The following is a 21,758-nucleotide window of genomic DNA, read 5'->3' as shown; positions in this document are numbered from 1 at the left end:
ATACTCCAAGACCTAAAATTAATGCATCAGATCAAAATATGTACTGTTGGTATTCCTCCAGAAACAGGGTTGGGAAACACTGCTTTAAGTTAATTAAAATAAAAATCTGTACATAACCCCTCATTCTTCTTCCTCATCAGTGCTGATGGCATGTACGAGGTATCCTTCTACTCCAACGCGGTTGTCTCCTATGATGGCAGCGTCTTCTGGTTGCCACCAGCGATCTATAAGAGTGCTTGTAAAATCGAGGTGAAGCACTTCCCGTTCGACCAGCAGAACTGTACACTAAGCTTCCGCTCATGGACATATGACCGCACAGAAGTAGACCTGGTTCTGCGTGCGGATGTCGCCAGCATGGATGACTTCACACCGAGTGGAGAGTGGGACATCATCGCTCTGCCTGGCCGTCGGAACGAGAATCCCTCCGACCCAACCTACGTAGACATCACGTATGACTTCATCATCCGTCGAAAACCCCTTTTCTACACCATCAATCTCATTATTCCTTGTGTCCTCATCACCTCACTGGCCATCCTGGTGTTCTACCTGCCTTCAGACTGTGGGGAGAAGATGACTCTGTGTATCTCTGTCCTTCTGGCCCTCACTGTGTTCCTGCTGCTGATCTCCAAGATTGTGCCACCCACATCTCTAGACGTTCCTCTGGTTGGGAAGTATCTGATGTTCACCATGGTGCTGGTGACGTTCTCCATTGTGACGAGTGTTTGCGTGCTGAATGTGCATCATCGGTCACCTACCACACACACCATGCCTCCATGGGTAAAGCTTGTGTTCCTCAACAAGCTCCCCGCTTTGCTCTTCATGCGACAGCCACGCAACAGCAGTGAACGGCAACGACTGCGCCAGCGTCGGCGAGCTAACGAACAGCAGGAAGGTGGGCGAGGGGGCCTGGCTGCTGGGCTTATGGCAGGACTGGGCCTGGGAGACTCCACGTCCGGGAGTAAAGAGATCAATGAGGCGTGCACTTGCTATGTGAACCGAGCCTCAGTGAAACAGTTTGGGGCAGAGTTTTGTGGAGGGGGAGGAGGGGGGTCGACTGATGGACTAAACGGGTTAAGGGAAGGGGGGAGAGAGGCCAGGGAAGGAGGTTCCAATCCATTGCAGAGTTCTGCTCTGCCTCGTGGGAAGCAGCAACCCCCTACTGTCCTCACCCAGACGCTGCTGGCCCAGGCCTGCCCAGGGTTTGAGGAGGCTGTAGACGGAGTCCGCTTCATTGCAAACCACATGAAGAGTGAGGACGATGACTGTAGTGTGAGTCATTCTCATTCATAATGTCATATCTACACATACTGAATGTGTATAGCAGTGTTTTCATGTTAGTAACAATGGCAAAGATATACATTTAGCATGCTATAATTGATAGCAGTAATAATTTGTATAAGGATTGTTTTGTGGCTTTTTGTCCAATATTAGTTCTGAAACCATCTACTGTATATGCTAGTGTATCCCTAGAAGCTCAATAAATTAACATGTAATAGATAAGGGAAAGGGATAGTTCATCCAAAAATTTGACTCGTCCTCATGCTATCAGGTCTGTATGACTCTCTTTCTTCAGCAGAACATTAAAATGCTAATGGGTGGTGATCAAACCTTTGAAGCTTTGAAGAAATTCACAGAAAGTCAGCATAAATGTCAATAGTATGTGGCGTGATGGACGGCGGCTCCTTTGGTGGCCTGTCTTACCTAGAACTGTGGCAAGTGTGAGGGGAAGGTGGCTGGGTATCCATGCCTGTCAGCTGCAAAAAGTGCTCAAAATTCCCCGGTGCACATCTAATACTGCCGAATTCTCCCCGCTCTGCTCCTGGATCTACGAGGACGCCATTGTGTACACACAAGAAGACTTATTAATTGTGCACGTCATCTCCAGCCCAACTAACGTAGTGGGCCTGGTTGAAGGATGGCCCTAAGAGGCGGGCGCATGACGAGAGGGAGAACATACCCCAACAGTGAATGAGAGGGCAATTGATTTCACTGGTGGTTCCCAGCTGCGCCATCTCTGCGCATAAAAGTGCGCATTCTCCACTACTGTGGTGGGCTGAGCAAGAGACAGTCACAGTGGGTGTGGCATCAAGCCTCGGAGAGGCTTAAACATAAAAAGTCCAAAGAGGGGAATTAAGTGTCCATGAGGGAATTTGTGTCCAAAATAAAGGGGAATTTGGCATCCTCACGTTGAAAGGGGGCATTGTGTAGGATGGGGATTTCCAGAGGAGGATCCCAGACATGGGCAGGGTCCAGCAGCCACACATGCTCTATTCCATGGTCCGTGGCATGAGGGGAGGTAGCTCCATTGGTGGCCTGCCTTCACAGGAACCATGGCGAGTGTGAGGGGAAGGCAGCCCTTCGGCTGCTTTACGTGTGGTCCTGGGGGTGTGGGTCCAGCATGCATCTTACTCAGCTGGACCCTCCCCACTCTGCTCCTGGATCTGTGAGGATGCCAGTGTGTGCACACAAGGAGATAGATGACAGATCCCCAGGAAGAAAAATGCTCAGTGTCTTTATTAGCGTTGATGAAGCTCCATCCAATTCAGGTGTGCAGCATAATGTGCGTTCCCGTCACGAGAGGGGTGAGTTTACTTGGCCTCTCTTGTGACGTTTTCGCATTGGCATATTTCAGATGTAATCTCACATTTTTCTCTCAAAAGAAACATCCAGGATAAGCACAAAACGCGCCATTGTGAGTAAACAAACAGATGCAAATGCAGATCTAAACTAAAACCAACTAAGCTTCTGCACAGCATTTCTCCTACTCAGTTGTAAACAGCGCTGCTCTTCCGGGTGTGCCACATGTGCGTCAGTTCTCGCTTGAACATGCCAACACGATTATTTCACACATGCATACTGCTGCTTTCTGGAAGTGATGGTTTATAGTTAAAAAGTACTTAAATATTGATCTTTTTCACACCAAAAGCGATCATTTTGCTTTAGAAGACATTGATTTAACTGCTGGGGTCATATGCTGACGTATATGCTGACTGTCCATGATTGTTGGAGCTTCAAAAGTCTGATCATTCGCTTGCATTCACTTACATTTTAAGGACCTACTGTGCTAAATTTTACTTAAATAAAGTTCTGCTGAAGAAAGAAAGTCATACACATCTGGGATGACATGAGGGCGAGTAAATGATAAGAGAATTTAAATTTTTTAGTGAACTATCTGTAAATTTACAGTCTTTTTATTCTGGGAAAACTGACAGAATATATCCATAACATTTCTTGCACCACAGATTTTTGTCCAATCAAATGCTCTCTAGACTAACAATGCCACCCCCCCCAAACACACTCTTTGTTGTTTTACAGTACTTATATCTGGCAATGTTGTCTTACTGAAACAACAGCTAAATGAAAGCAGAAAGCTAAAAATTACAATAAAACCATAACAGAGAGCCTTAGATTATACAACCCTGACTCCAACCTCACAGTGAAATCTTGAAATCTATACACTTGAAAATCTCTGATGTGGAGGCTTTAACAGACAGTTCTAATGCATTAAAAAAAAGAGATATGGTCTTTAGCCAAAGTACAGCTATCCATCAACACAACACTCACTTGGCATTTAAATGGCTTACAGTCCCATTCTGTCAAACTCTGTCTGAGTCTCAGCATTACTCACGTATGTCATGCTGGATGATCCTAAAGGTAAAGTTTTTAAAGGGATGTGTGTTTTAGGAGCCAAGTGATCTATTTCTAGATATTTGATCATGTTTTATGCCCTGTAGGCCTATTGCTCAAAATACAATAAAAACTAAAAACTAAAATTCAAGGAATATCAAGTAAACATACGAGAATAGATCAATATTTCTCAAAATGTGCAGACTTTGGATTTAAGTTCTAATAGATATTTTTTATTGAAGCATTGACATGCAGAGATTGCATGATTAAATAGGTATGTGCATCTTCACATTCTAAAACTAATATGTCATGTTTTGATTTAGCATGTTTTGATTGTTTTTAATAGTTTCTTCAAATTTTTGGAGTTTATCTTTTATAATGCTTTGATCTGGATTCATTTCATTTATTGGTATGTCTTTGTACAGACTTTCAAAATGGGCTCTCCAGGTGCTACCATTTTGGATTTGTAATGCTTGTGGTTCCTTTCTGTTGAAGTTGTTCATATTTTTATTTTGGATTAAGGGCATCCTCAATATCTTCAAGTTTCTTGTGGGAAATGTGTACTTATGCAGCCCCCGGGGCCAGCTGTGTGCCAGCGTGTCTGTCCTGAGGGGAGCCTCCGACAAGGAGTTCCAGAGCGGGCAGTGGGAGTTTTCCTGGGAAGCAAACAGGTCTACCTGTGCTTTGCCATATTGGTCCCAAATTAGCTGGACCACCTGGGGGTGGATCCTCCACTCTCCGCTGAGTATGGCCTGTTGTAACAACGTGTCCGCTGTCGTGTTGAGGCTGCCCAGGATATGAGTGGCACGCAGAGACTCAAGTCATAACTGGCTGGCCGGGGTCTGCGCGTGATACAGTCGGTGTTGTGGAGGTGAAATGTCTGTGTCCAAGGTGATTTTTGACTGTATCTGTTTGGTGCCGGGCCGCCATGAGAACAGTGTGTGTGTGCACCGGCTAGGTGACTCAATGAATGAGGAAATTGCTCTTTTATTGACAATGTGGGCAAAGAAAAAGAAGGAAACTAAGGATTCTCCACCCGGCCCTCCACCGGGGATAGTGTGGTCTGTCTACCAGCTCCACGGCGAGCATCTCGTTCCTCGGGTCGTCCGTATCAGGAACGTATGGGAGCCTTCCGGGTTCTCGACGAGGTTCAGGGGATGGGGGGCATCCGTCTTCTGTTGGGCGCTCTATGCGGGGGCTGAGATCTGGGCCCAGGTTGAGGCGGAGATGCCTGTTGCCTTGCAGCAGCAAGGGGATGCCCTCAGCGAGCAGACCGGGCTCGGCTCGAGTTGGAATGGCTCCGAGGCATGATGTGCTGGATCGCCTCCGTCTGCTTCTTTACCACCAAGAACTGCTGGGCAAAGTCCTCGACGGTGTCGCCGAATAGGCCAAAGTGGGAGCTGGGTGTTGAGAAAGCGTGCTTTGTTGGTGTCGCGCATCTCGACCATGTTCAGCCACAGATGTCGTACCTGGACCACGAGGGTGGTCATCGCCTGTATGAGTGCCCGCGCTGTAACCTTCTTGGCCCGGAGGGCGAAGTCAGTTGCTGAGCGCAGTTCCTGCAGCACGTCAGGATCAGGACTACCCAAGTGAGGATCTTTTAGCACCTTGGCCTGCTGAACTTGCAGTAGGGCCATGGCATCCAGGGCGGAGGCGGCCTGTCCAGTGGCACTGTAGGCTTTCGCCGTCAGGGACGATGTTGTCCTACAGGCGGGGCGGGCAGACCTGAAGGTGGCAGCCTAGTCTAGTCTTCTGCGTCAGACACCGCAACGCTCTCCGATGCAGTGGCAGTGTCACATCAGACTAGCTGTGGGGTGAGCCGGTCTCACCTCGGACCCTGACGGAAGCAAGCAAGCGTGCTGGGGGGCAGGTGGTTAGTGGGGTTTTACCCGGAGAAACTGTGCCCGCTGAACTCCCCAAATCACCTCCATCGCCAGCCAGGTCGACATCCATCCCGTGGGAAGAAGGTGCGATGCAGGGGGCGGCTGGAGTGGCATTTCCTTTCAGAAAGGAAAGCCGTGACCACAACGTTGCCATGGTCAAGTTCTCGCAGTGAGAACAAGAACCATCCACATATGCGGCCTCTGTGCGATCGCGGACCAGACACACGAGGCAGTGTCTATGACCATCAAAGGGGGAGAAATATCTGCCGCATCCAGGAACTACACAAAGGCGGAAGGGCATCTTCAAAAAGACACGTCTTTAAAAAGACTTTCAACACCAAATGTGTTACTCTTTTAGAGTTTAAATGAATGCTCTTTTATAGGATTTGCTCTTTTAGAAGCACTGTCGAAGCGTCCAGGGGCATAGACTGCACTGGCATGTAGAGAAGAGAAAGCCGCTGGTAACGCACCAAACAGCAAAAGCTCAGTAGAGGTGAGTGGAACAGTCGTGGAACACCATCACGCTGAACACACAACTGCTGGGCTCTGAAGAAAAAATCTGACTAAACCGATTCCCATATGCCCTTATGTCCGTGGGAGGGACATGTAATTCTGTTCGCCAATTCTCAATGGCCTTTTCTTAAAGCTCAGAGGCAACTGAGGCTCTCAAGAGAGACCCCTAGTGTCACTTCACCGACACAGCATCGAGTGAGTGACAGAAAGGGAAGTAGGTCATAGATTCCTATGGAGTGACAGTTATTTCCACTACCAATTAAATATATTGAAAGCAGACTTTATCATCATTATTATTATGCTGTTTTATAAGAACAGTCAACCATATATTTGTATAATTCAGCAGATTTTAAGTGGGCTTGAGCAATTGGTTACTTCTCAAGAGCAGGAATACAGACAGCATAGGATAAAATTAACAGCGTTAAGTAATTCTGTCAATCATTTCGACCTGCACATAAATTCATCCCCATAGTAACAAGGCATCTCCATGCCAACTCCCTTGCAGCCTTTGCCGTGGTTACTGTTCATGTCCCCCATGTCTCACCTCATCAGAGCAGTGTGGTGGAATGAAGTCTCTGTTCACATTAACCTTTTCCCTCACCTTGTGCTCTTCTCCCTTCTCTCTCTCTCTTTCCCTCACTCACACCCACACATTCCCTCCTAATTTCCCATCTTCTGTCTCCCAATCACTCTGTTTTACCTCTCCCTAACATTTCAGATCTGACTCATCTGTCTCCCTCTTCCTCTAACATTTCCCTCTCTTTTTAACAATTCCCCCTTTTAACACTTGTGCATCAATTAAAAAAAAGTTAATCAGAGGTCCTTAAAAAAACTGCCATAATAATATGATATATTAATATTATTTTCCACTTTCAATAAGTTAATGTTTTTAACCAACATCAGTAGTAATCATAACTACCAAATATTCATTCATTTTCAGGATTTGAACCCTTTAAATGCTAGTTTTTTTATACACAAACATTTCTCAATACACACATACAAAACACACTCTGACATCCATACCAACACACCCACACAATTTTAGCTGCATCATTTATTCAATTGGCCTGCCTCTATAATACAGAAAATAGGAAAAAAGCAAGAATTTGCATCATAGGCTAAACATGAGAAAAATGGCACCCATCTGTTGAAAAATATTAAAAGGATCTGGAATGAAAGCATAATATCATAGAATTCATGATTTTATGTTTTAATGGCACTTGGATCAAATATGGGTTTCAATGGGGACATTTTTATTCTGAAGGTCCTGAGTGTAACTATTTTGTGTACACAGTATATTATAGATGTATTTTAGGAACTGAGGTTGAAATATCAAAATTCCTCCAAAAATACACACCTTTGGCAAATATTTATTATTTTAAGGGTTAAATATTTTAAGTTAGTTTGGTAAACAGAATTTGCATGTCCCTTCCCCAGATATACGGGTATAAAAGGAGGGAATCGTGCATCTGTCCATTCAGATTTTTTCTTCGGAGCCCTGCGGTTGTGTGTTAAGCAAGCTGGTGTTCCACTACTCTTCCACTCGCCTCAAATAGCATTGCTGCTTGATCCTATGGCGCATTACCAGCGGCTTTCTCAAATCTGCACGCCAGTGCAGTCCACACCCCTGAACGCTTCGACAGTGTTTCATTGAAGAGCAAATAGACCTGTAAAAGGGTATATTTTCTCTAACAGAGTATACACATTGGCTTTGAACGTCTTTTAAAAGACGCATCTTTTTAAAGATGTCTTTCCGCATTTGTGTAGTTCCTGGATGCGGCAGATATCTCTCCGCTTCTGACGGTCATAAGAGCTGCCTCGGGTGTCTGGGCTGCGATCTCACGCAGGCAGCGCTTTATGAAAGGTTCATGTTCACATTGCGAGAACACAACCATGGCAATGTTGCAGTCATGGCTTTCTTTCCTCCAAGAGAAAGCCACTTCAGCCGCACCCCGCGCCAGTCAAGCTTAGAGCCCTCTCCTTGTAGACGGCCCTCCTGATTGCGCTCGCTTCCATCAAGAGGGTTGGGAACCTGCGAGCGTTCTCTGTCAGTGACACTTGCCTAGAGACCGGTCCGGCAGATGCTCACGTCATCCTAAGACCTCGAACGGGCTATGTGCCCAAGCTTCCTACGACTCTCTCAGAGGTAGTGAACCTGCAAGCGAAGCTGCCCCAGGAGGAGGCAGACCCAGCCTTATCTTTGCTGTGCCCAGTGCCTGCTTTGCATACCTATGTTTTATCTAATAACACTTTTTAAGCATTTAGGCACTGAAGACACAAGTTTAAGGTTAAAAAGTGGAATTTTCTCCCATTCATCCATTATGCTGGTCTTCAACTTCACAATTGTACGGGGTCTTCGTTACCGTACTGTGCGCTTCATAATGCACACACATTCTCAAATGGATTCCTGGACATCCCTGGAAAAGAGGGTGCTGGATGGCAGTATATGCTGCTCCAAAATTTTTACATATGTGTATGTGTTTATGGTGCCCTCACAGATGTGCGAGTTACCCATGCCATGGGCACTCCTGGTCTATACAGACACTGGCTGTTGGACCTGATGCTGATAACAGCTTGGATGGTCATTTTCCTCTTTGGCAACACAACGGCTGTGTTTTTCAAAAACTATTTGAAATGTGGACTCATGTGGACCAAAAAACACAGTTCCACTGTTCTACTTTCCATCTAAGATGAGACTGAGCCCAGAGAAGTCGGCAGCGCTTCTGGACAGTGTTGATGTAGGGCTTCTGCTTTACATAGTAAAGTCTTAACTTGCATCTGTGGATGCAGCGGCGAATGGAGTTGACTAAAAAAGGTTTACTAAAGTAATCCCAAACCCATGCTCATGATATCCATTACAGATTAATTATGTTTTTTAATATAGTGTTGTCTGAGTGATCAGTGATCAGGTGCATTCAGAAGTGGTTTTCATCTTGTCCTTTACGCACCAAGGTATATTGTGCGCTGTAGAGGGTGAAATGACCAAAATCCTTCCAATTTGTCTTTGGGGAACATTGTTCTCAAAGTGCTGGATTATTTGCTGAAAAAAAGAAAATAATATTCACAAGGTAAAACATCATATAATATTTAGTTGTACTGCTTTCAATAAAGCAAAGGATGAATATAATTTGCAAATCACTCCATTGTTTTTATTTTTCATACTGCCCCAACTTTTCCGGAATTGGTTGTACCTCTCAACCCTTCATTCTCTTCCTCTTGAGTTCTCTTTCTCTCTGCCCTCTGTTCTACAGCACAAGTAACTCCATCAATCCATCCATCTTCCTACTCTTATATTCATCTGCTGTTGTCTCTGTCTTACAGGTGAGCGAGGACTGGAAGTATGTCGCCATGGTGATCGATCGCCTATTCCTTTGGATCTTTGTTTTTGTGTGTGTTTTTGGCACAATCGGAATGTTTATTCAACCGCTGTTCCAAAACTACACAGTCAAAACTATCACCAACACACCTGGCTGACTAATCACCAAGCACCACACCAATGGATGTTAACCAACATCAGCTGCGACAGGAGGGTTGAAGGGAGAAGGGGGGGGCTCTGCCCAAGGGTAGGGGAATTGTAACTTGTCAACATGTTACTCTGGACTAACGCTAGGTTTATAAGAACCTTTTTTGGATTATCACAACAAAAACATGGAAGTGTAGATTGGGTCCAGGATTCTCGTTCAGGGCTCTTGTCCAATCCACCTTCCCCTGCTTTTACGTGAAAAACCACACAAGCCAATTGGAGAGAAAGGACACCTGTTTCCTTTGCTCTGCAGCCAATAACCACTCTTTTCAGCAAATAGAAAGACATCCACTGCCCACAAGCTCCACAATTATTTTTCTGCTGTTTGTTACCTGCATGTCAGACAAACTAAAATGCCTGTTCTTTTTAATTTCAGTGGACTTTCATAGCTAAATTTGTCTAATTTATTTTTCATGGTCTAGAAGCCTGTCAATATCGGGTATCAGGTTCAGCTTACTTTATTTATATATGTTGGTAGATTTGGTTTGCAGTGGATGAGTTCATACATTTGACAAATGTTTTTACAAAGACAACCCAAACATAAAACGACATAAAAAAATATAAAACAACAAGATTTTAAAAAACAACGCACACATTGTATGACATGATAAAAATAAAACATGATAAAAAGTTCTCCACGTTCCAATCAACATTTAAAAAAAAAAATTGTATTACAAATACAGCAACAACATTCTCATTTTTGTGTGAACACACGAGTGTCTGAAACTGGGCTTTGATGCAGTATTGTATTATTAATGTAATCAATGTGTGAATTGTATTACTACAGCACACATTAAGGAAGGATGCCTGGTAAGAGATAAACAAAGTGAGCTTGTTAAAAGACAAAGACAGTGCATAAGGCCAATTTACCAAGTGACTGAGGGGTTTGCAGAGAACAGGAACAATGTCTCAGAATCTGTGATGAGGAGAGGCCCTCTAAGGTCCTCTGTGGTATAGACAACTCATTGGACCATTTAGCCCCATGAAGACATTACAGGGTCCCGCAGTGGTAAGAAAGACTAGCTAATACATTGATAGAAGAGTCAATCAGATAATCCTCCTGGCAAATAAGACACTGAAAGGCCAAAATTACATGACATGTCAGGATGAAATGTTTGCAAGTCTGCATTTGTTTATCTGTTAAAGCTTTGAGAAAGCTAATTGAATCTGAGCAGTCCTGAATTGGTGTTAAGCCTCCTATAAAGTTAATATTGCTTGCCTGATTTGATGCACTTCTCTTCTCTCCACTTTCTTCTTTTCTGTCCTTTTCTACCTCTCCTCTTTCTATCATCCCTAGGCAAGGTTGGGAGGGTTACTTTTGAAATTTGTTCCACTACAGATTACAGAATACATGCTGTTAAATGTAATTTGTAACAAATTCTGTTAGATTACTCATGGTCAGTAACATATTCTAAATACTTTGGATTTTTTCACTTGTTTTGACTATAAAAACTCAGTACCGTAAGACAAAATACACATGTTAAAAATACATTGTCTTAAAAACCTAAATATCTTATGCAGTGTTGTTTCTTAAACAAGATTAATCTAATTGATCTTGTTTTAAGGATTTTTAGATATTTTTAAAGGAAAATAATACAACAATTATTATCAAGAATAAGATTTTTGCCCAAATATCAAAGGTCTTACTAGAAAAAAGAAATCTTGATCCAACGTGAATTTTCTTGATAAACAATATGATCGTGTCTGGTAACATGTGCATGTAAAATGGCTAGAAATAACATTTTAGCTTAGTGTAAAGCTGACAATTTACACAAGGTTTATTTCTATTTCTTCTGATTCAAACTTACTTCAAACTTACTTCTCTGTCTGCTTGTATGAATGTAACACATCATACGAAAGTGTTTCACCGCTGTTCAAATGAACTTTGGATCACATCATTTATATGGATAAATGTTTTCCATCTGAAAGGACTACAAGTTAAATTAAACAAATGACAGTAAAATGCAAAGTAATCTCTTCAGTAATCAAGTACTTTTTGAATGTAACTATATTCTAATTACTTTAATTTAATTTTTAACTGTATTTTTAATACGTAATCCCATTACATGTATTTTGTTACTCCCCAACCCTGGCATTAGGACTATATTCATGATTCTAGTTGCCTCTTCCACACTAAACCACATTTGTATCAAACTCTCTCCTTAACGCTTTCTTCACTCTATTTACCACTTGCTTTATTCTGAAACCACTCCTGGGTCATTCACACCACAGCATTGCCTCCTCAGAAATACATAACAGCTTCTTTTGAAAATGTAAAGGATTGGCTTGGTCATTGACTTTGGAGATTACATGATTTTCATGTTATAGTTAAATAGTAGTTAAAAAAAATATATTTTTGCACTGCTGATAACTTATGAACACAGAGAGATGACTGTATTGAACTGTTGCAACACTTTTGTGCATTATATTTCAGGGTCTTATTTGATATTCACCCTCAATCCAGTTAATTTGGAACCATATGTGCTGAAATAGCACTGCGTTGTGAATAATCAGTGTGTAAAATTGAGCGTTAAATTAATTCATTGTCTTTTTTTATGCAAAATAATGACGATGACCACGTTTACATGCACTTTAGAAAACGCTTTATTCCAGGGTTTTTGCAGTAAGCGGCATTCTGAAACGTCATGTAATCATGAACTCCTATTTCCTTATGCTTTTTAATGGATTTAGAAGAAAGTTTAATACTCCCAGGTTTCTCCTTGAGAATGTGGCTTAATGTGGTCATTAAGCCGGCATTCTTACAGGATTTTGAGTAGTGCGCATGTGTGTGAATAGACCGGATAACAAACGTCATAGTATGAAGCCCCTCAACAAGTCAAGTGGAAAGAATTCAACATTTCTGTGAGTGCAGTGGGAAAACCATTTTCACTATAAAATATACCCATATATATATATATATATATATATATATATATATATATATACAGTGAGGAAAATAAGTATTTGAACACCCTGCTATTTTGCAAGTTCTCCCACTTCGAAATCATGGAGGGGTCTGAAATTGTCATCGTAGGTGCATGTCCACTGTGAGAGACATAATCTAAAAAAAAAATCCAGAAATCACAATGTATGATTTTTTTAACTATTTATTTGTATGATACAGCTGCAAATAAGTATTTGAACACCTGTCTATCAGCTAGAATTCTGACCCTCAAAGACCTGTTAGTCTGCCTTTAAAATGTCCACCTCCACTCCATTTATTATCCTAAATTAGATGCACCTGTTTGAGGTCGTTAGCTGCATAAAGACACCTGTCCACCCCATACAATCAGTAAGAATCCAACTACTAACATGGCCAAGACCAAAGAGCTGTCCAAAGACACTAGAGACAAAATTGTACACCTCCACAAGGCTGGAAAGGGCTACGGGAAAATCCTAAGAAAGGTGAGAAATCAGCCCAGAACTACACGGGAGGAGCTGGTCAATGACCTGAAAAGAGCTGGGACCACCGTTTCCAAGGTTACTGTTGGTAATACACTAAGACGTCATGGTTTGAAATCATGCATGGCACGGAAGGTTCCCCTGCTTAAACCAGCACATGTCAAGGCCCGTCTTAAGTTTGCCAATGACCATTTGGATGATCCAGAGGAGTCATGGGAGAAAGTCATGTGGTCAGATGAGACCAAAATAGAACTTTTTGGTCATAATTCCACTAACCGTGTTTGGAGGAAGAAGAATGATGAGTACCATCCCAAGAACACCATCCCTACTGTGAAGCATGGGGGTGGTAGCATCATGCTTTGTGGGTGTTTTTCTGCACATGGGACAGAGCGACTGCACTGTATTAAGGAGAGGATGACCAGGGCCATGTATTGCGAGATTCTGGGGAACAACCGCCTTCCCTCAGTTAGAGCATTGAAGATGGGTCGAGGCTGGGTCTTCCAACATGACAATGACCGAAGCACACAGCCAGGATAACCAAGGAGTGGCTCTGTAAGAAGCATATCAAGGTTCTGGCGTGGCCTAGCCAGTCTCCAGACCTAAACCCAATAGAGAATCTTTGGAGGGAGCTCAAACTCCGTGTTTCTCAGCGACAGCCCAGAAACCTTACTGATCTAGAGAAGATCTGTGTGGAGGAGTGGGCCAAAATCCCTCCTGCAGTGTGTGCAAACCTGGTGAAAAACTACAGGAAACGTTTGACCTCTGTAATTGCAAACAAAGGCTACTGTACCAAATATTAACATTGATTTTCTCAGGTGTTCAAATACTTATTTGCAGCTGTATCATACAAATAAATAGTTAAAAAATCATACATTGTGATTTCTGGATTTTTTTTTTAGATTATGTCTCTCACAGTGGACATGCACCTACGATGACAATTTCAGACCCCTCCATGATTTCGAAGTGGGAGAACTTGCAAAATAGCAGGGTGTTCAAATACTTATTTTCCTCACTGTATATATATATATATATATATATATATATATATATATATATATATATATATATACACCAATGTAAAATATTGACAGCCCCTCACTTTCACATATATGTGCTGGTACAGTGGGGGAATCCCAGAGTTATACATAAGAGGGAAAGCCCACTATTGAAGCGCAACTGCTGCAGGTCGTGACAGAATGTTACCAACACAGCAACAACTCTGGAATATCTGGGGGAATAAAGAGTACACCTCTTATACAGTGCATGTAAACTGGAACGCTACTTTCTTTAACACTCCACTTTCTCACAATAAGCCACATTTTGGTGGCCATGTAAATGTACTCAATATTATTTCAAACATGTATGAATTTTGTTTGTGAAACAGGATATGCAACATGTTAGTCTCAGTCACCACACACTTGCTTTCTTACTTTTTTCCATTCAGTGAAAGTGAATGGTGACTGAGGCTGTCATTCTGCCTAACATCTCCTTATTTGTTCCATGGAAGAAAGTCTTACAGGTTTGGAATAACACGAGGCTGAGTAAATTATGACAGAACTATCCCTTTAAGTAAACAATTTCCAAAACTCATGTCTCAGAGAGCAGATTATACAAACATGGTCACCCATGGATTAAAATTATTTTCTGAAATATTTTTTCTGAGCATTATAAATGACCTTGCTCGTTCATTAGTTGTGCTTTGTTGGCAACTTCTTGAGTCTTCCCAAGTCATCTTGCTCAGGTCATATCGATCTTCTCATACATCTTCTCAAATTCCTCACAAGCACACCGATGCATCTGAAAGCCCTATTATAAACTGCAAAGCTGCATAACACAGCTTCCCTTTTGCATTAAAATATCTTGACTGTTAGCTTTTAAAGATATAACAGTATAAGGGTGAGTCATGCTACACTGCAATATATATATATATATATACAGTGTATATTCTAAATCAGTATTATTGTCTTGATTTCAAGTAAAAACATCTAAACTTATAACATTTACATTTATTTGAAAGCAACATTATGTCATAGGATTTGTTTTCAGCAAATATATGTATCTTGAAAGATAATTTTTCATACCTTCATAAAAAAGTTTTCTTTTTTTAAGTGTAAACCTCATTATGCTTAAAACAGGCATTTAAGCATAAATAAGCATAATCTACAGTATGTTAACTAAATATTTTTTTCTCATAAATATCGATTTTTGATTAAAAAACTGGATTAAATAATGGGATATGAAAAATATGCTTAATTATATATGTATACTTTATAAACAGTTAATGTGAAATTAAAATGCAATTTTACTTATCAAGTACATTTTTCTTGTTTTCAGGAGTTTTACACATTTGTACCAGAAAAGAAGACAATACTGAGAAAATCATTTTTGCAGTGCACAAATTTACTTTACCCTATTTGTTTGGGCTCCAATGGCAGAAGGTCTCCAATTACACTGTGCCCTTGTATTCACTCACTGAACAGGGCTGTGTCTCTATTTATTTAAACCTCCTGTCCATGAAAGAGAGGAAGCAAATCAGCTTTTATATTCATAGGTACTGAAGTCTCTCTAATTCATCAAAGGAAAACTGGAATGGAGGAAGGAGAAATTAATCTGCCTAGATATGTAACGCCTTGTCACAATCAAGTCAACTCATTTCCCTGATGAATAGACGAGCATGAATTTAAATGCTGCTCCAGGCTGCTTCATGCACAGATGGTGGCAAAAAAGAAAAAAGGCTGGACAATTAGCATGAATTTACTGAAACATATATACAACAAATGCTTGGTACCAAGAAATGCTGGTCTTTTCAACAGGGTTTTATTGCAATACAGTAATACAGAATTGTGACAACAGTTATTCTTTGTCACGTGTGGAAGCTTGACCAATTAGTGTGCACCATCTTATTTATACTGACTCTATCTTGCTTCCTGTCCCGTGGCTGACCTCTTAACACATTCATCCTGTTAAATAAAAATACCATCCCTGTGTCTGACAATATTTGGCCATGGTTTTGAGTATGAGTCTCTTTGAGGGATCATGTCTACGTGTTTATTACTGAATGCAAAGTCTTTTTAAGTTCTACTGTATTCTCTATCCTTATAGTGAACAATATGGTAGAGAGGACATTTTCATGTTGGTATGTGTTTTTTGTGTTGTCCTTGAGTGCAGGTTCACAGATCTCCAAACTCACATCCAGAAAACATAATAAATTCATGTCTTATTTCAAGTTGGCTCCACATCCTCCTTTATTAAAGCCCTTCCAGCCAAGAAGTAAATGCATATCCACATATTATATTAATGTGATCTTTAGTTTATGCTACACGAAACAAGACCTTGCTTTTGTGTGTTCCATCCCTGGTGACAAAAATAGTGAATGCTTCATGTAGAATGCAAGAAGATATATAAAATAAGCCTTAACATGCTGTCTGTCCATATATAAGTAAGCTACAGTCTGCAAATACAGCAAATTATTTGGTTTCCATTCTGTGAAAATACCTGCCCAAGACCTTTCCAACTTGTCATGGCTCAGCTTTGTATTTTAATACTGCCCCCTAATGGACAAAACTGAACTCACAATGGACCGTTTTCACAATATGATGACCCATTTCTGAATTATTGAACAGAAAATCTTGCAATTTTTTGTTGTTTTTAGATTTAAATCTGTTGTTCGTTTATATTTTGTATTATAGACCTATAACCCAGGAATAGGAAAAAATAGGAAACACTACTGCAATGGGGTTTCTCACAGCTGCAGAGGGAGTCACAGTAAATTTGGCAACTTTCTAACTTCCGACTCCATATAAAAATCCACAGCTTTTTATATTTTTTACCTATTTTTGACAGTTGTGGAAACATAATGGCTTAGTGTTACTTTTACAGGTGAAGCAAATGGGAATGTAAAAATATTTGCAGTGGTCTTCCATTTACCACTATAGAGGTTTCCCCTGCTATAGTTTACTTCTGCGTTCCAAACACGGAACGGATCCATAAATAATTGTAGGACATTATTACAACAGTCACGATTACACAAATGAATACAGGGAAAAAGCACACTAGCCCCATGGCTGTTCTTATGTGCAGTTTATTGTAATAAGGAGAGATTGTTTACAAAAGGACAAAATCCAAATTGTAAAAAAGAAAGAAAGAAAGAAAAGAAAGAAAGAAACATTATTCACATATTCTACAAAGACCATCATTGAATTAAATCTCATTCCATTTGCTTTCATTTCTAATGCAGGGGTTGAAAACATGTTGTTGCACATTTTGTGAACCCAAAGACACGCTCTGGATATAGAAATGAACTGTTTTCAGCAGGTGAACATTAGTAAGCAGGGTTAATTTACACACATATTCCCCCTCTCCCCTAATTTCCCCCAGCAGCATTCACTGGTCATGTGTTGGCTTTTATTCAAAGAAATGCAACTCTACTCTTTCTTTTCACCCTTCTTTTCATCGTTTTGATGATACTCAAGGAAGAAGTCGTTGCAGGCGACAGTGAGGGCACCCACCAGGATGATGAACTCTGTGAAGTCCACCTCACCATCATTGTTCGAATCCAGGTCTCCCATAACTTTATCTACTGCATTCCTATCCTGAGCATTCTATGAGGGCAAGAGTGTGAGATGCAGATTAAAGGGACAGTTCATTAAAAAAACAAATCTGTAAACATTTTCTCACCCTCATGTTGTTCCAACCCTAAATTACTTTCTTTCTTTCATGGAACACAAACAGAGATGTTAAGCAGGATGGATTTTGTTTTTAGAAAAATAATTTATAAATCACCCCCATTAAATGAAAGTGAATGGTGACATGGGGCTAACATTCTGTCCAACTTTTGTGTTCTATGGAAGAAAGGGTGAGTAAATGATGACAGAATTTTCATTACAGGGTAAACTACCCTTTTAAGTTTATTCAGAAGCATTTGCAGATTTTCACAGTAAGAGAGAGAAAATAGTCTTTTCCCTCACCCCAAGGTAGCTGCCCAGTTCCTGCGTGAGCATCTCTTTGAGTTCCGCCTTACTCAGAGTGTATTTGTCTCCTTCATTCCCAGAATACTTGTGGAATGTCTGGATCATGAGTTGCATGGCGTTCTCCAGAGTGGAGGCATTCTCTGAGTTGAGAGTGGACATTCTGGAAGGCATGAGTTATTGGTGAATGCAGAGGATGACTGTATTTAGATTCATATTTTTTATGCACTCAAGGATGCATAATAGGTTTTCTTAAGGGGGTGTATTTCTGGCTCATGTTAAATATTTAAAGACACATGGCAGGCTTGTATTCTTAAGACCACAAAAGTAATAATTGCAAAGGATGAGAATAAAAACAGGAAGGGTAATATATTCTGTGCATAAGATGCAGATGCACTACTTCACCCTTCCAAATCATTCTATAAAGGACTTAACAACAGAGTGGAAATGTGACTCGCCTGATAAGGGTGAAATCCTAAACTGGAGAAAACACAGAGTACCTGGGGAGGAAGTTACCCGGCCAAGTGTAAACTGAGCTAATCTCAGTGCCCACAAATCCACCACACACACACACACACACACACACACACACACATACACACAAACACACACCCACACCCACATACACACACCCACATACACACACACACACACACACTCGCACACACACACACATACACACACAAATTTGACAAACACTGCCCTGGGCTTGATCTGTGCCTTGCCTCGATGGATGCACAGATAAACATTTCCGATTTAGTCAATTTAATGAAAGATACGCAATATCTACATGGACTAGTGTTTGTATAAATGGCAAAAGTAACCAAAGGATATGAAAACTCAAACACTAATACTCTATTACCGTAAGATGAATATTGTATGTGTAGGTTTATAAAGCTAAGTTTCAAGTCACTCAAAATTAGGGTGGAAATCTTCGGGAATTAATATAATTTCTTTAATATATTTTTTTATCAAACGTTTATTTATCACAGCATGTTATTTTTTTATGTGCTTTGTCCTAAGATGGCTTTTGTTTAGCAGTCTGGTGTAATGCACTATTTGCTACTTTGACTCAATCTGAAAAAGAATGAAACAAATCTGCTCCATATCCACCCTTCCCCCCCTCTGTCTCCCCCAAAGTCCATCCTTGCATCCATCCATCCATCTGTGGATGGATGCAAGGAAGGACTCCTTTTCCTTACCTTGCTGTTGGGTAACTGCTGCTCTTCTGTTCCTTGAGGAGGGATGAATGCTGGTAAGCAAAGCAGGCGATAGGCAGCATGTTATATAGCTCCTTGGTCCTCCTCCCATCATACCATACACTCCTCCTCCCTCAATCCATCCATCCTTTCCTGCCCATTTCCATTTTCAATTCTAATCCTGTCCCTATGTTCACACATTTACAATGTTATTATAAAACCTGTGTTATATAAAATTAGAGGAAATATCTTGTTGATACTGAGTCTCAGAATTAAAAGAGAGCAAGTTTACTGCTTTGGAGCATAACCTGAATAACCTAAAAATCAAACAGTGTTTTGTTTTTAGCAATTGTCATTACTTGATTTACTTGGCTAAGGTGTGTGTTAATGCATACACATGTTTTGTGAGTGAATATACACTCACCTAAAGGATTATTAGGAACACCATACTAATACTGTGTTTGACCCCCTTTCGCCTTCAGAACTGCTTTAATTCAACGTGGCATTGATTCAACAAGGTGCTGAAAGCATTCTTTAGAAATGTTGGCCCATATTGATAGGATAGCATCTTGCAGTTGATGGAGATTTGTGGGATGCACATCCAGGGCATAAAGCTCCCGTTCCACCACATCCCAAAGATGCTCTATTGGGTTGAGATCTGGTGACTGTGGGGGCCATTTTAGTACAGTGAACTCATTGTCATGTTCAAGAAACCAATTTGAAATGATTCAAGCTTTGTGACATGGTGCATTATCCTGCTGGAATTAGCCATCAGAGGATGGGTACATGGTGGCCTTAAAGGGATGGACATGGTCAGAAACAATGCTCAGGTAGGCCGTGGCATTTAAACGATGCCCAATTGGCACTAAGGGGCCTAAAGTGTGCCAATAAAACATCCCCCACACCATTACACCACCACCACCAGCCTGCACAGTGGTAACAAGGCATGATGGATCCATGTTCTCATTCTGTTTATGCCAAATTCTGACTCTACCATCTGAATGTCTCAACAGAAATGGAGACTCATCAGACCAGGCAACATTTTTCCAGTCTTCAACTGTCCAATTTTGGTGAGCTCTTGCAAATTGTAGCCTCTTTTTCCTATTTGTAGTGGAGATGAGTGGTACCCAGTGGGGTCTTCTGCTGTTGTAGCCCATCCGCCTCAAGGTTGTGCCTGTTGTGGCTTCACAAATGCTTTGCTGCATACCTCGGTTGTAACGAGTGGTTATTTCAGGCAAAGTTGCTCTTCTATCAGCTTGAATCAGTCGGCCCATTCTCCTCTGACCTCTAGCATCAACAAGGCATTTTCAGCCCACAGGACTGCCGCATACTGGATGTTTTTCCCTTTTCACACCATTCTTTGTAAACCCTAGAAATGGTTGTGCGTGAAAATCCCAGTAACTGAGCAGTTTGTGAAATACTCAGACCGGCCCGTCTGGCACCAACAACCATGCCACGCTCAAAATTGCTTAAATCACCTTTCTTTCCCATTCTGACATTCAGTTTGGAGTTCAGGAGATTGTCTTGACCAGGACCACACCCCTAAATGCATTGAAGCAACTGCCCTGTGATTGGTTGATTAGATAATTGCATTAATGAGAAATTTAACAGGTGTTCCTAATAATCCTTTAGGTGAGTGTGTATATATATATATATATATATATATATATATATATATATATATATATATATATATATATATATAGGCCTATATATATATACTCAGGGTTCGAGTTGGGGTAGCAAAGCTTATTTTTGTGACACCCTACTGACCCCGCCACTGGTAAAACTATATGTCTGTTCCTAAAGGTTAGTTATACGTACTGGTGTATGTCACATTAAAGTTTTAGAGATGTGAGAGAACAGTTCAGCACCTTGTTCTAAATTATTTATTTACTTTAATTGATGACTTAGTCACAAACATCAGGGTGCATACAATTACTGTAATCAAGATCCAGAACTACTGCAGTTTTAGTAGTGTTACAGTAAAATATGGTTTAATTATGTGAGCTACAAAATAACAGTTTGGACTGTTTAAATTTAACACTGTATATATATATATATATATATATATATATAGAATATATACATATATATTATTATTATACTGTAAATGAATATACAGTATATTTATCCTTTATTTAAATATGTAAGTGCCTTGATGTCCCTATAGTTATTAACATGATGGTACATATGTCATAAGATGAAATGGGCTCAGGTGCCTGAAGACTGATTGTTACAGGCCAACTAAAGTTATTTGGCACAAATGTTATTTACAGCCCGAAGGTCTTTAGAGGTGCTGATTCACTATCAGGTGTGTGTGTGTGTGTGTGTGTGTGTGTATTTACCACTTACTCATTTTTTTACATCATTTTTTTTTAAATTTAAATCATATTACAGTAAATGATGTTTTTTGAAAATTTAAAAATGCAGAAAGTTTTTTGTGAGGGTTAGGTTTAGGGGTAGGGTTAGGTTTAGGGGATAGAATCTATAGTTTGTACAGTATAAAAATCATTATGTCTATGGAAAGTCCCCATAAAACATGGAAAAGCAACACGTGTGTGTTTGTGTGTGTGTGTGCGTGCGTGTTGAGTGAAAATCTGACTAAGTGGTCCTGTCACACCTGATACTGCTGCACAGGTGT

The 21,758-nt window shown here is 40.8% G+C and overlaps 2 protein-coding genes across 2 annotated transcripts in view; one reads left to right on the top strand and one right to left on the bottom strand.

The window, feature by feature from the left end:
• Positions 1-10,207, top strand: part of LOC127655923 (neuronal acetylcholine receptor subunit beta-2-like) — a 49,635-nt gene extending 39,428 nt beyond the window's left edge. The window contains exons 5-6 of the mRNA XM_052143997.1: positions 141-1,269; positions 9,345-10,207. Coding sequence (XP_051999957.1) covers positions 141-1,269; positions 9,345-9,497 — 1,282 coding nt within the window. The 3' untranslated portion in view covers positions 9,498-10,207. The remainder of the gene's footprint in view (positions 1-140; positions 1,270-9,344) is intronic.
• Positions 10,208-17,028: 6,821 nt separating this feature from the next.
• Positions 17,029-19,588, bottom strand: LOC127656094 (protein S100-A1-like). Its single transcript, XM_052144268.1, has 3 exons — positions 19,118-19,588; positions 17,916-18,078; positions 17,029-17,549 (listed from the first exon to the last, which is right to left on the bottom strand). Exons 1-3 carry the CDS (start codon positions 19,195-19,197, stop codon positions 17,373-17,375), a joined length of 420 nt encoding a protein of 139 aa, XP_052000228.1. The 5' UTR covers positions 19,198-19,588; the 3' UTR covers positions 17,029-17,372.
• Positions 19,589-21,758: the final 2,170 nt, after the last annotated feature.

Source organism: Xyrauchen texanus, chromosome 15 (assembly GCF_025860055.1).
Source record: "Xyrauchen texanus isolate HMW12.3.18 chromosome 15, RBS_HiC_50CHRs, whole genome shotgun sequence".
NCBI lineage: Eukaryota > Metazoa > Chordata > Actinopteri > Cypriniformes > Catostomidae > Xyrauchen > Xyrauchen texanus.
Note: the sequence above shows the minus strand (reverse complement) of the source record. Positions and strands in the feature narration are given on the sequence as shown.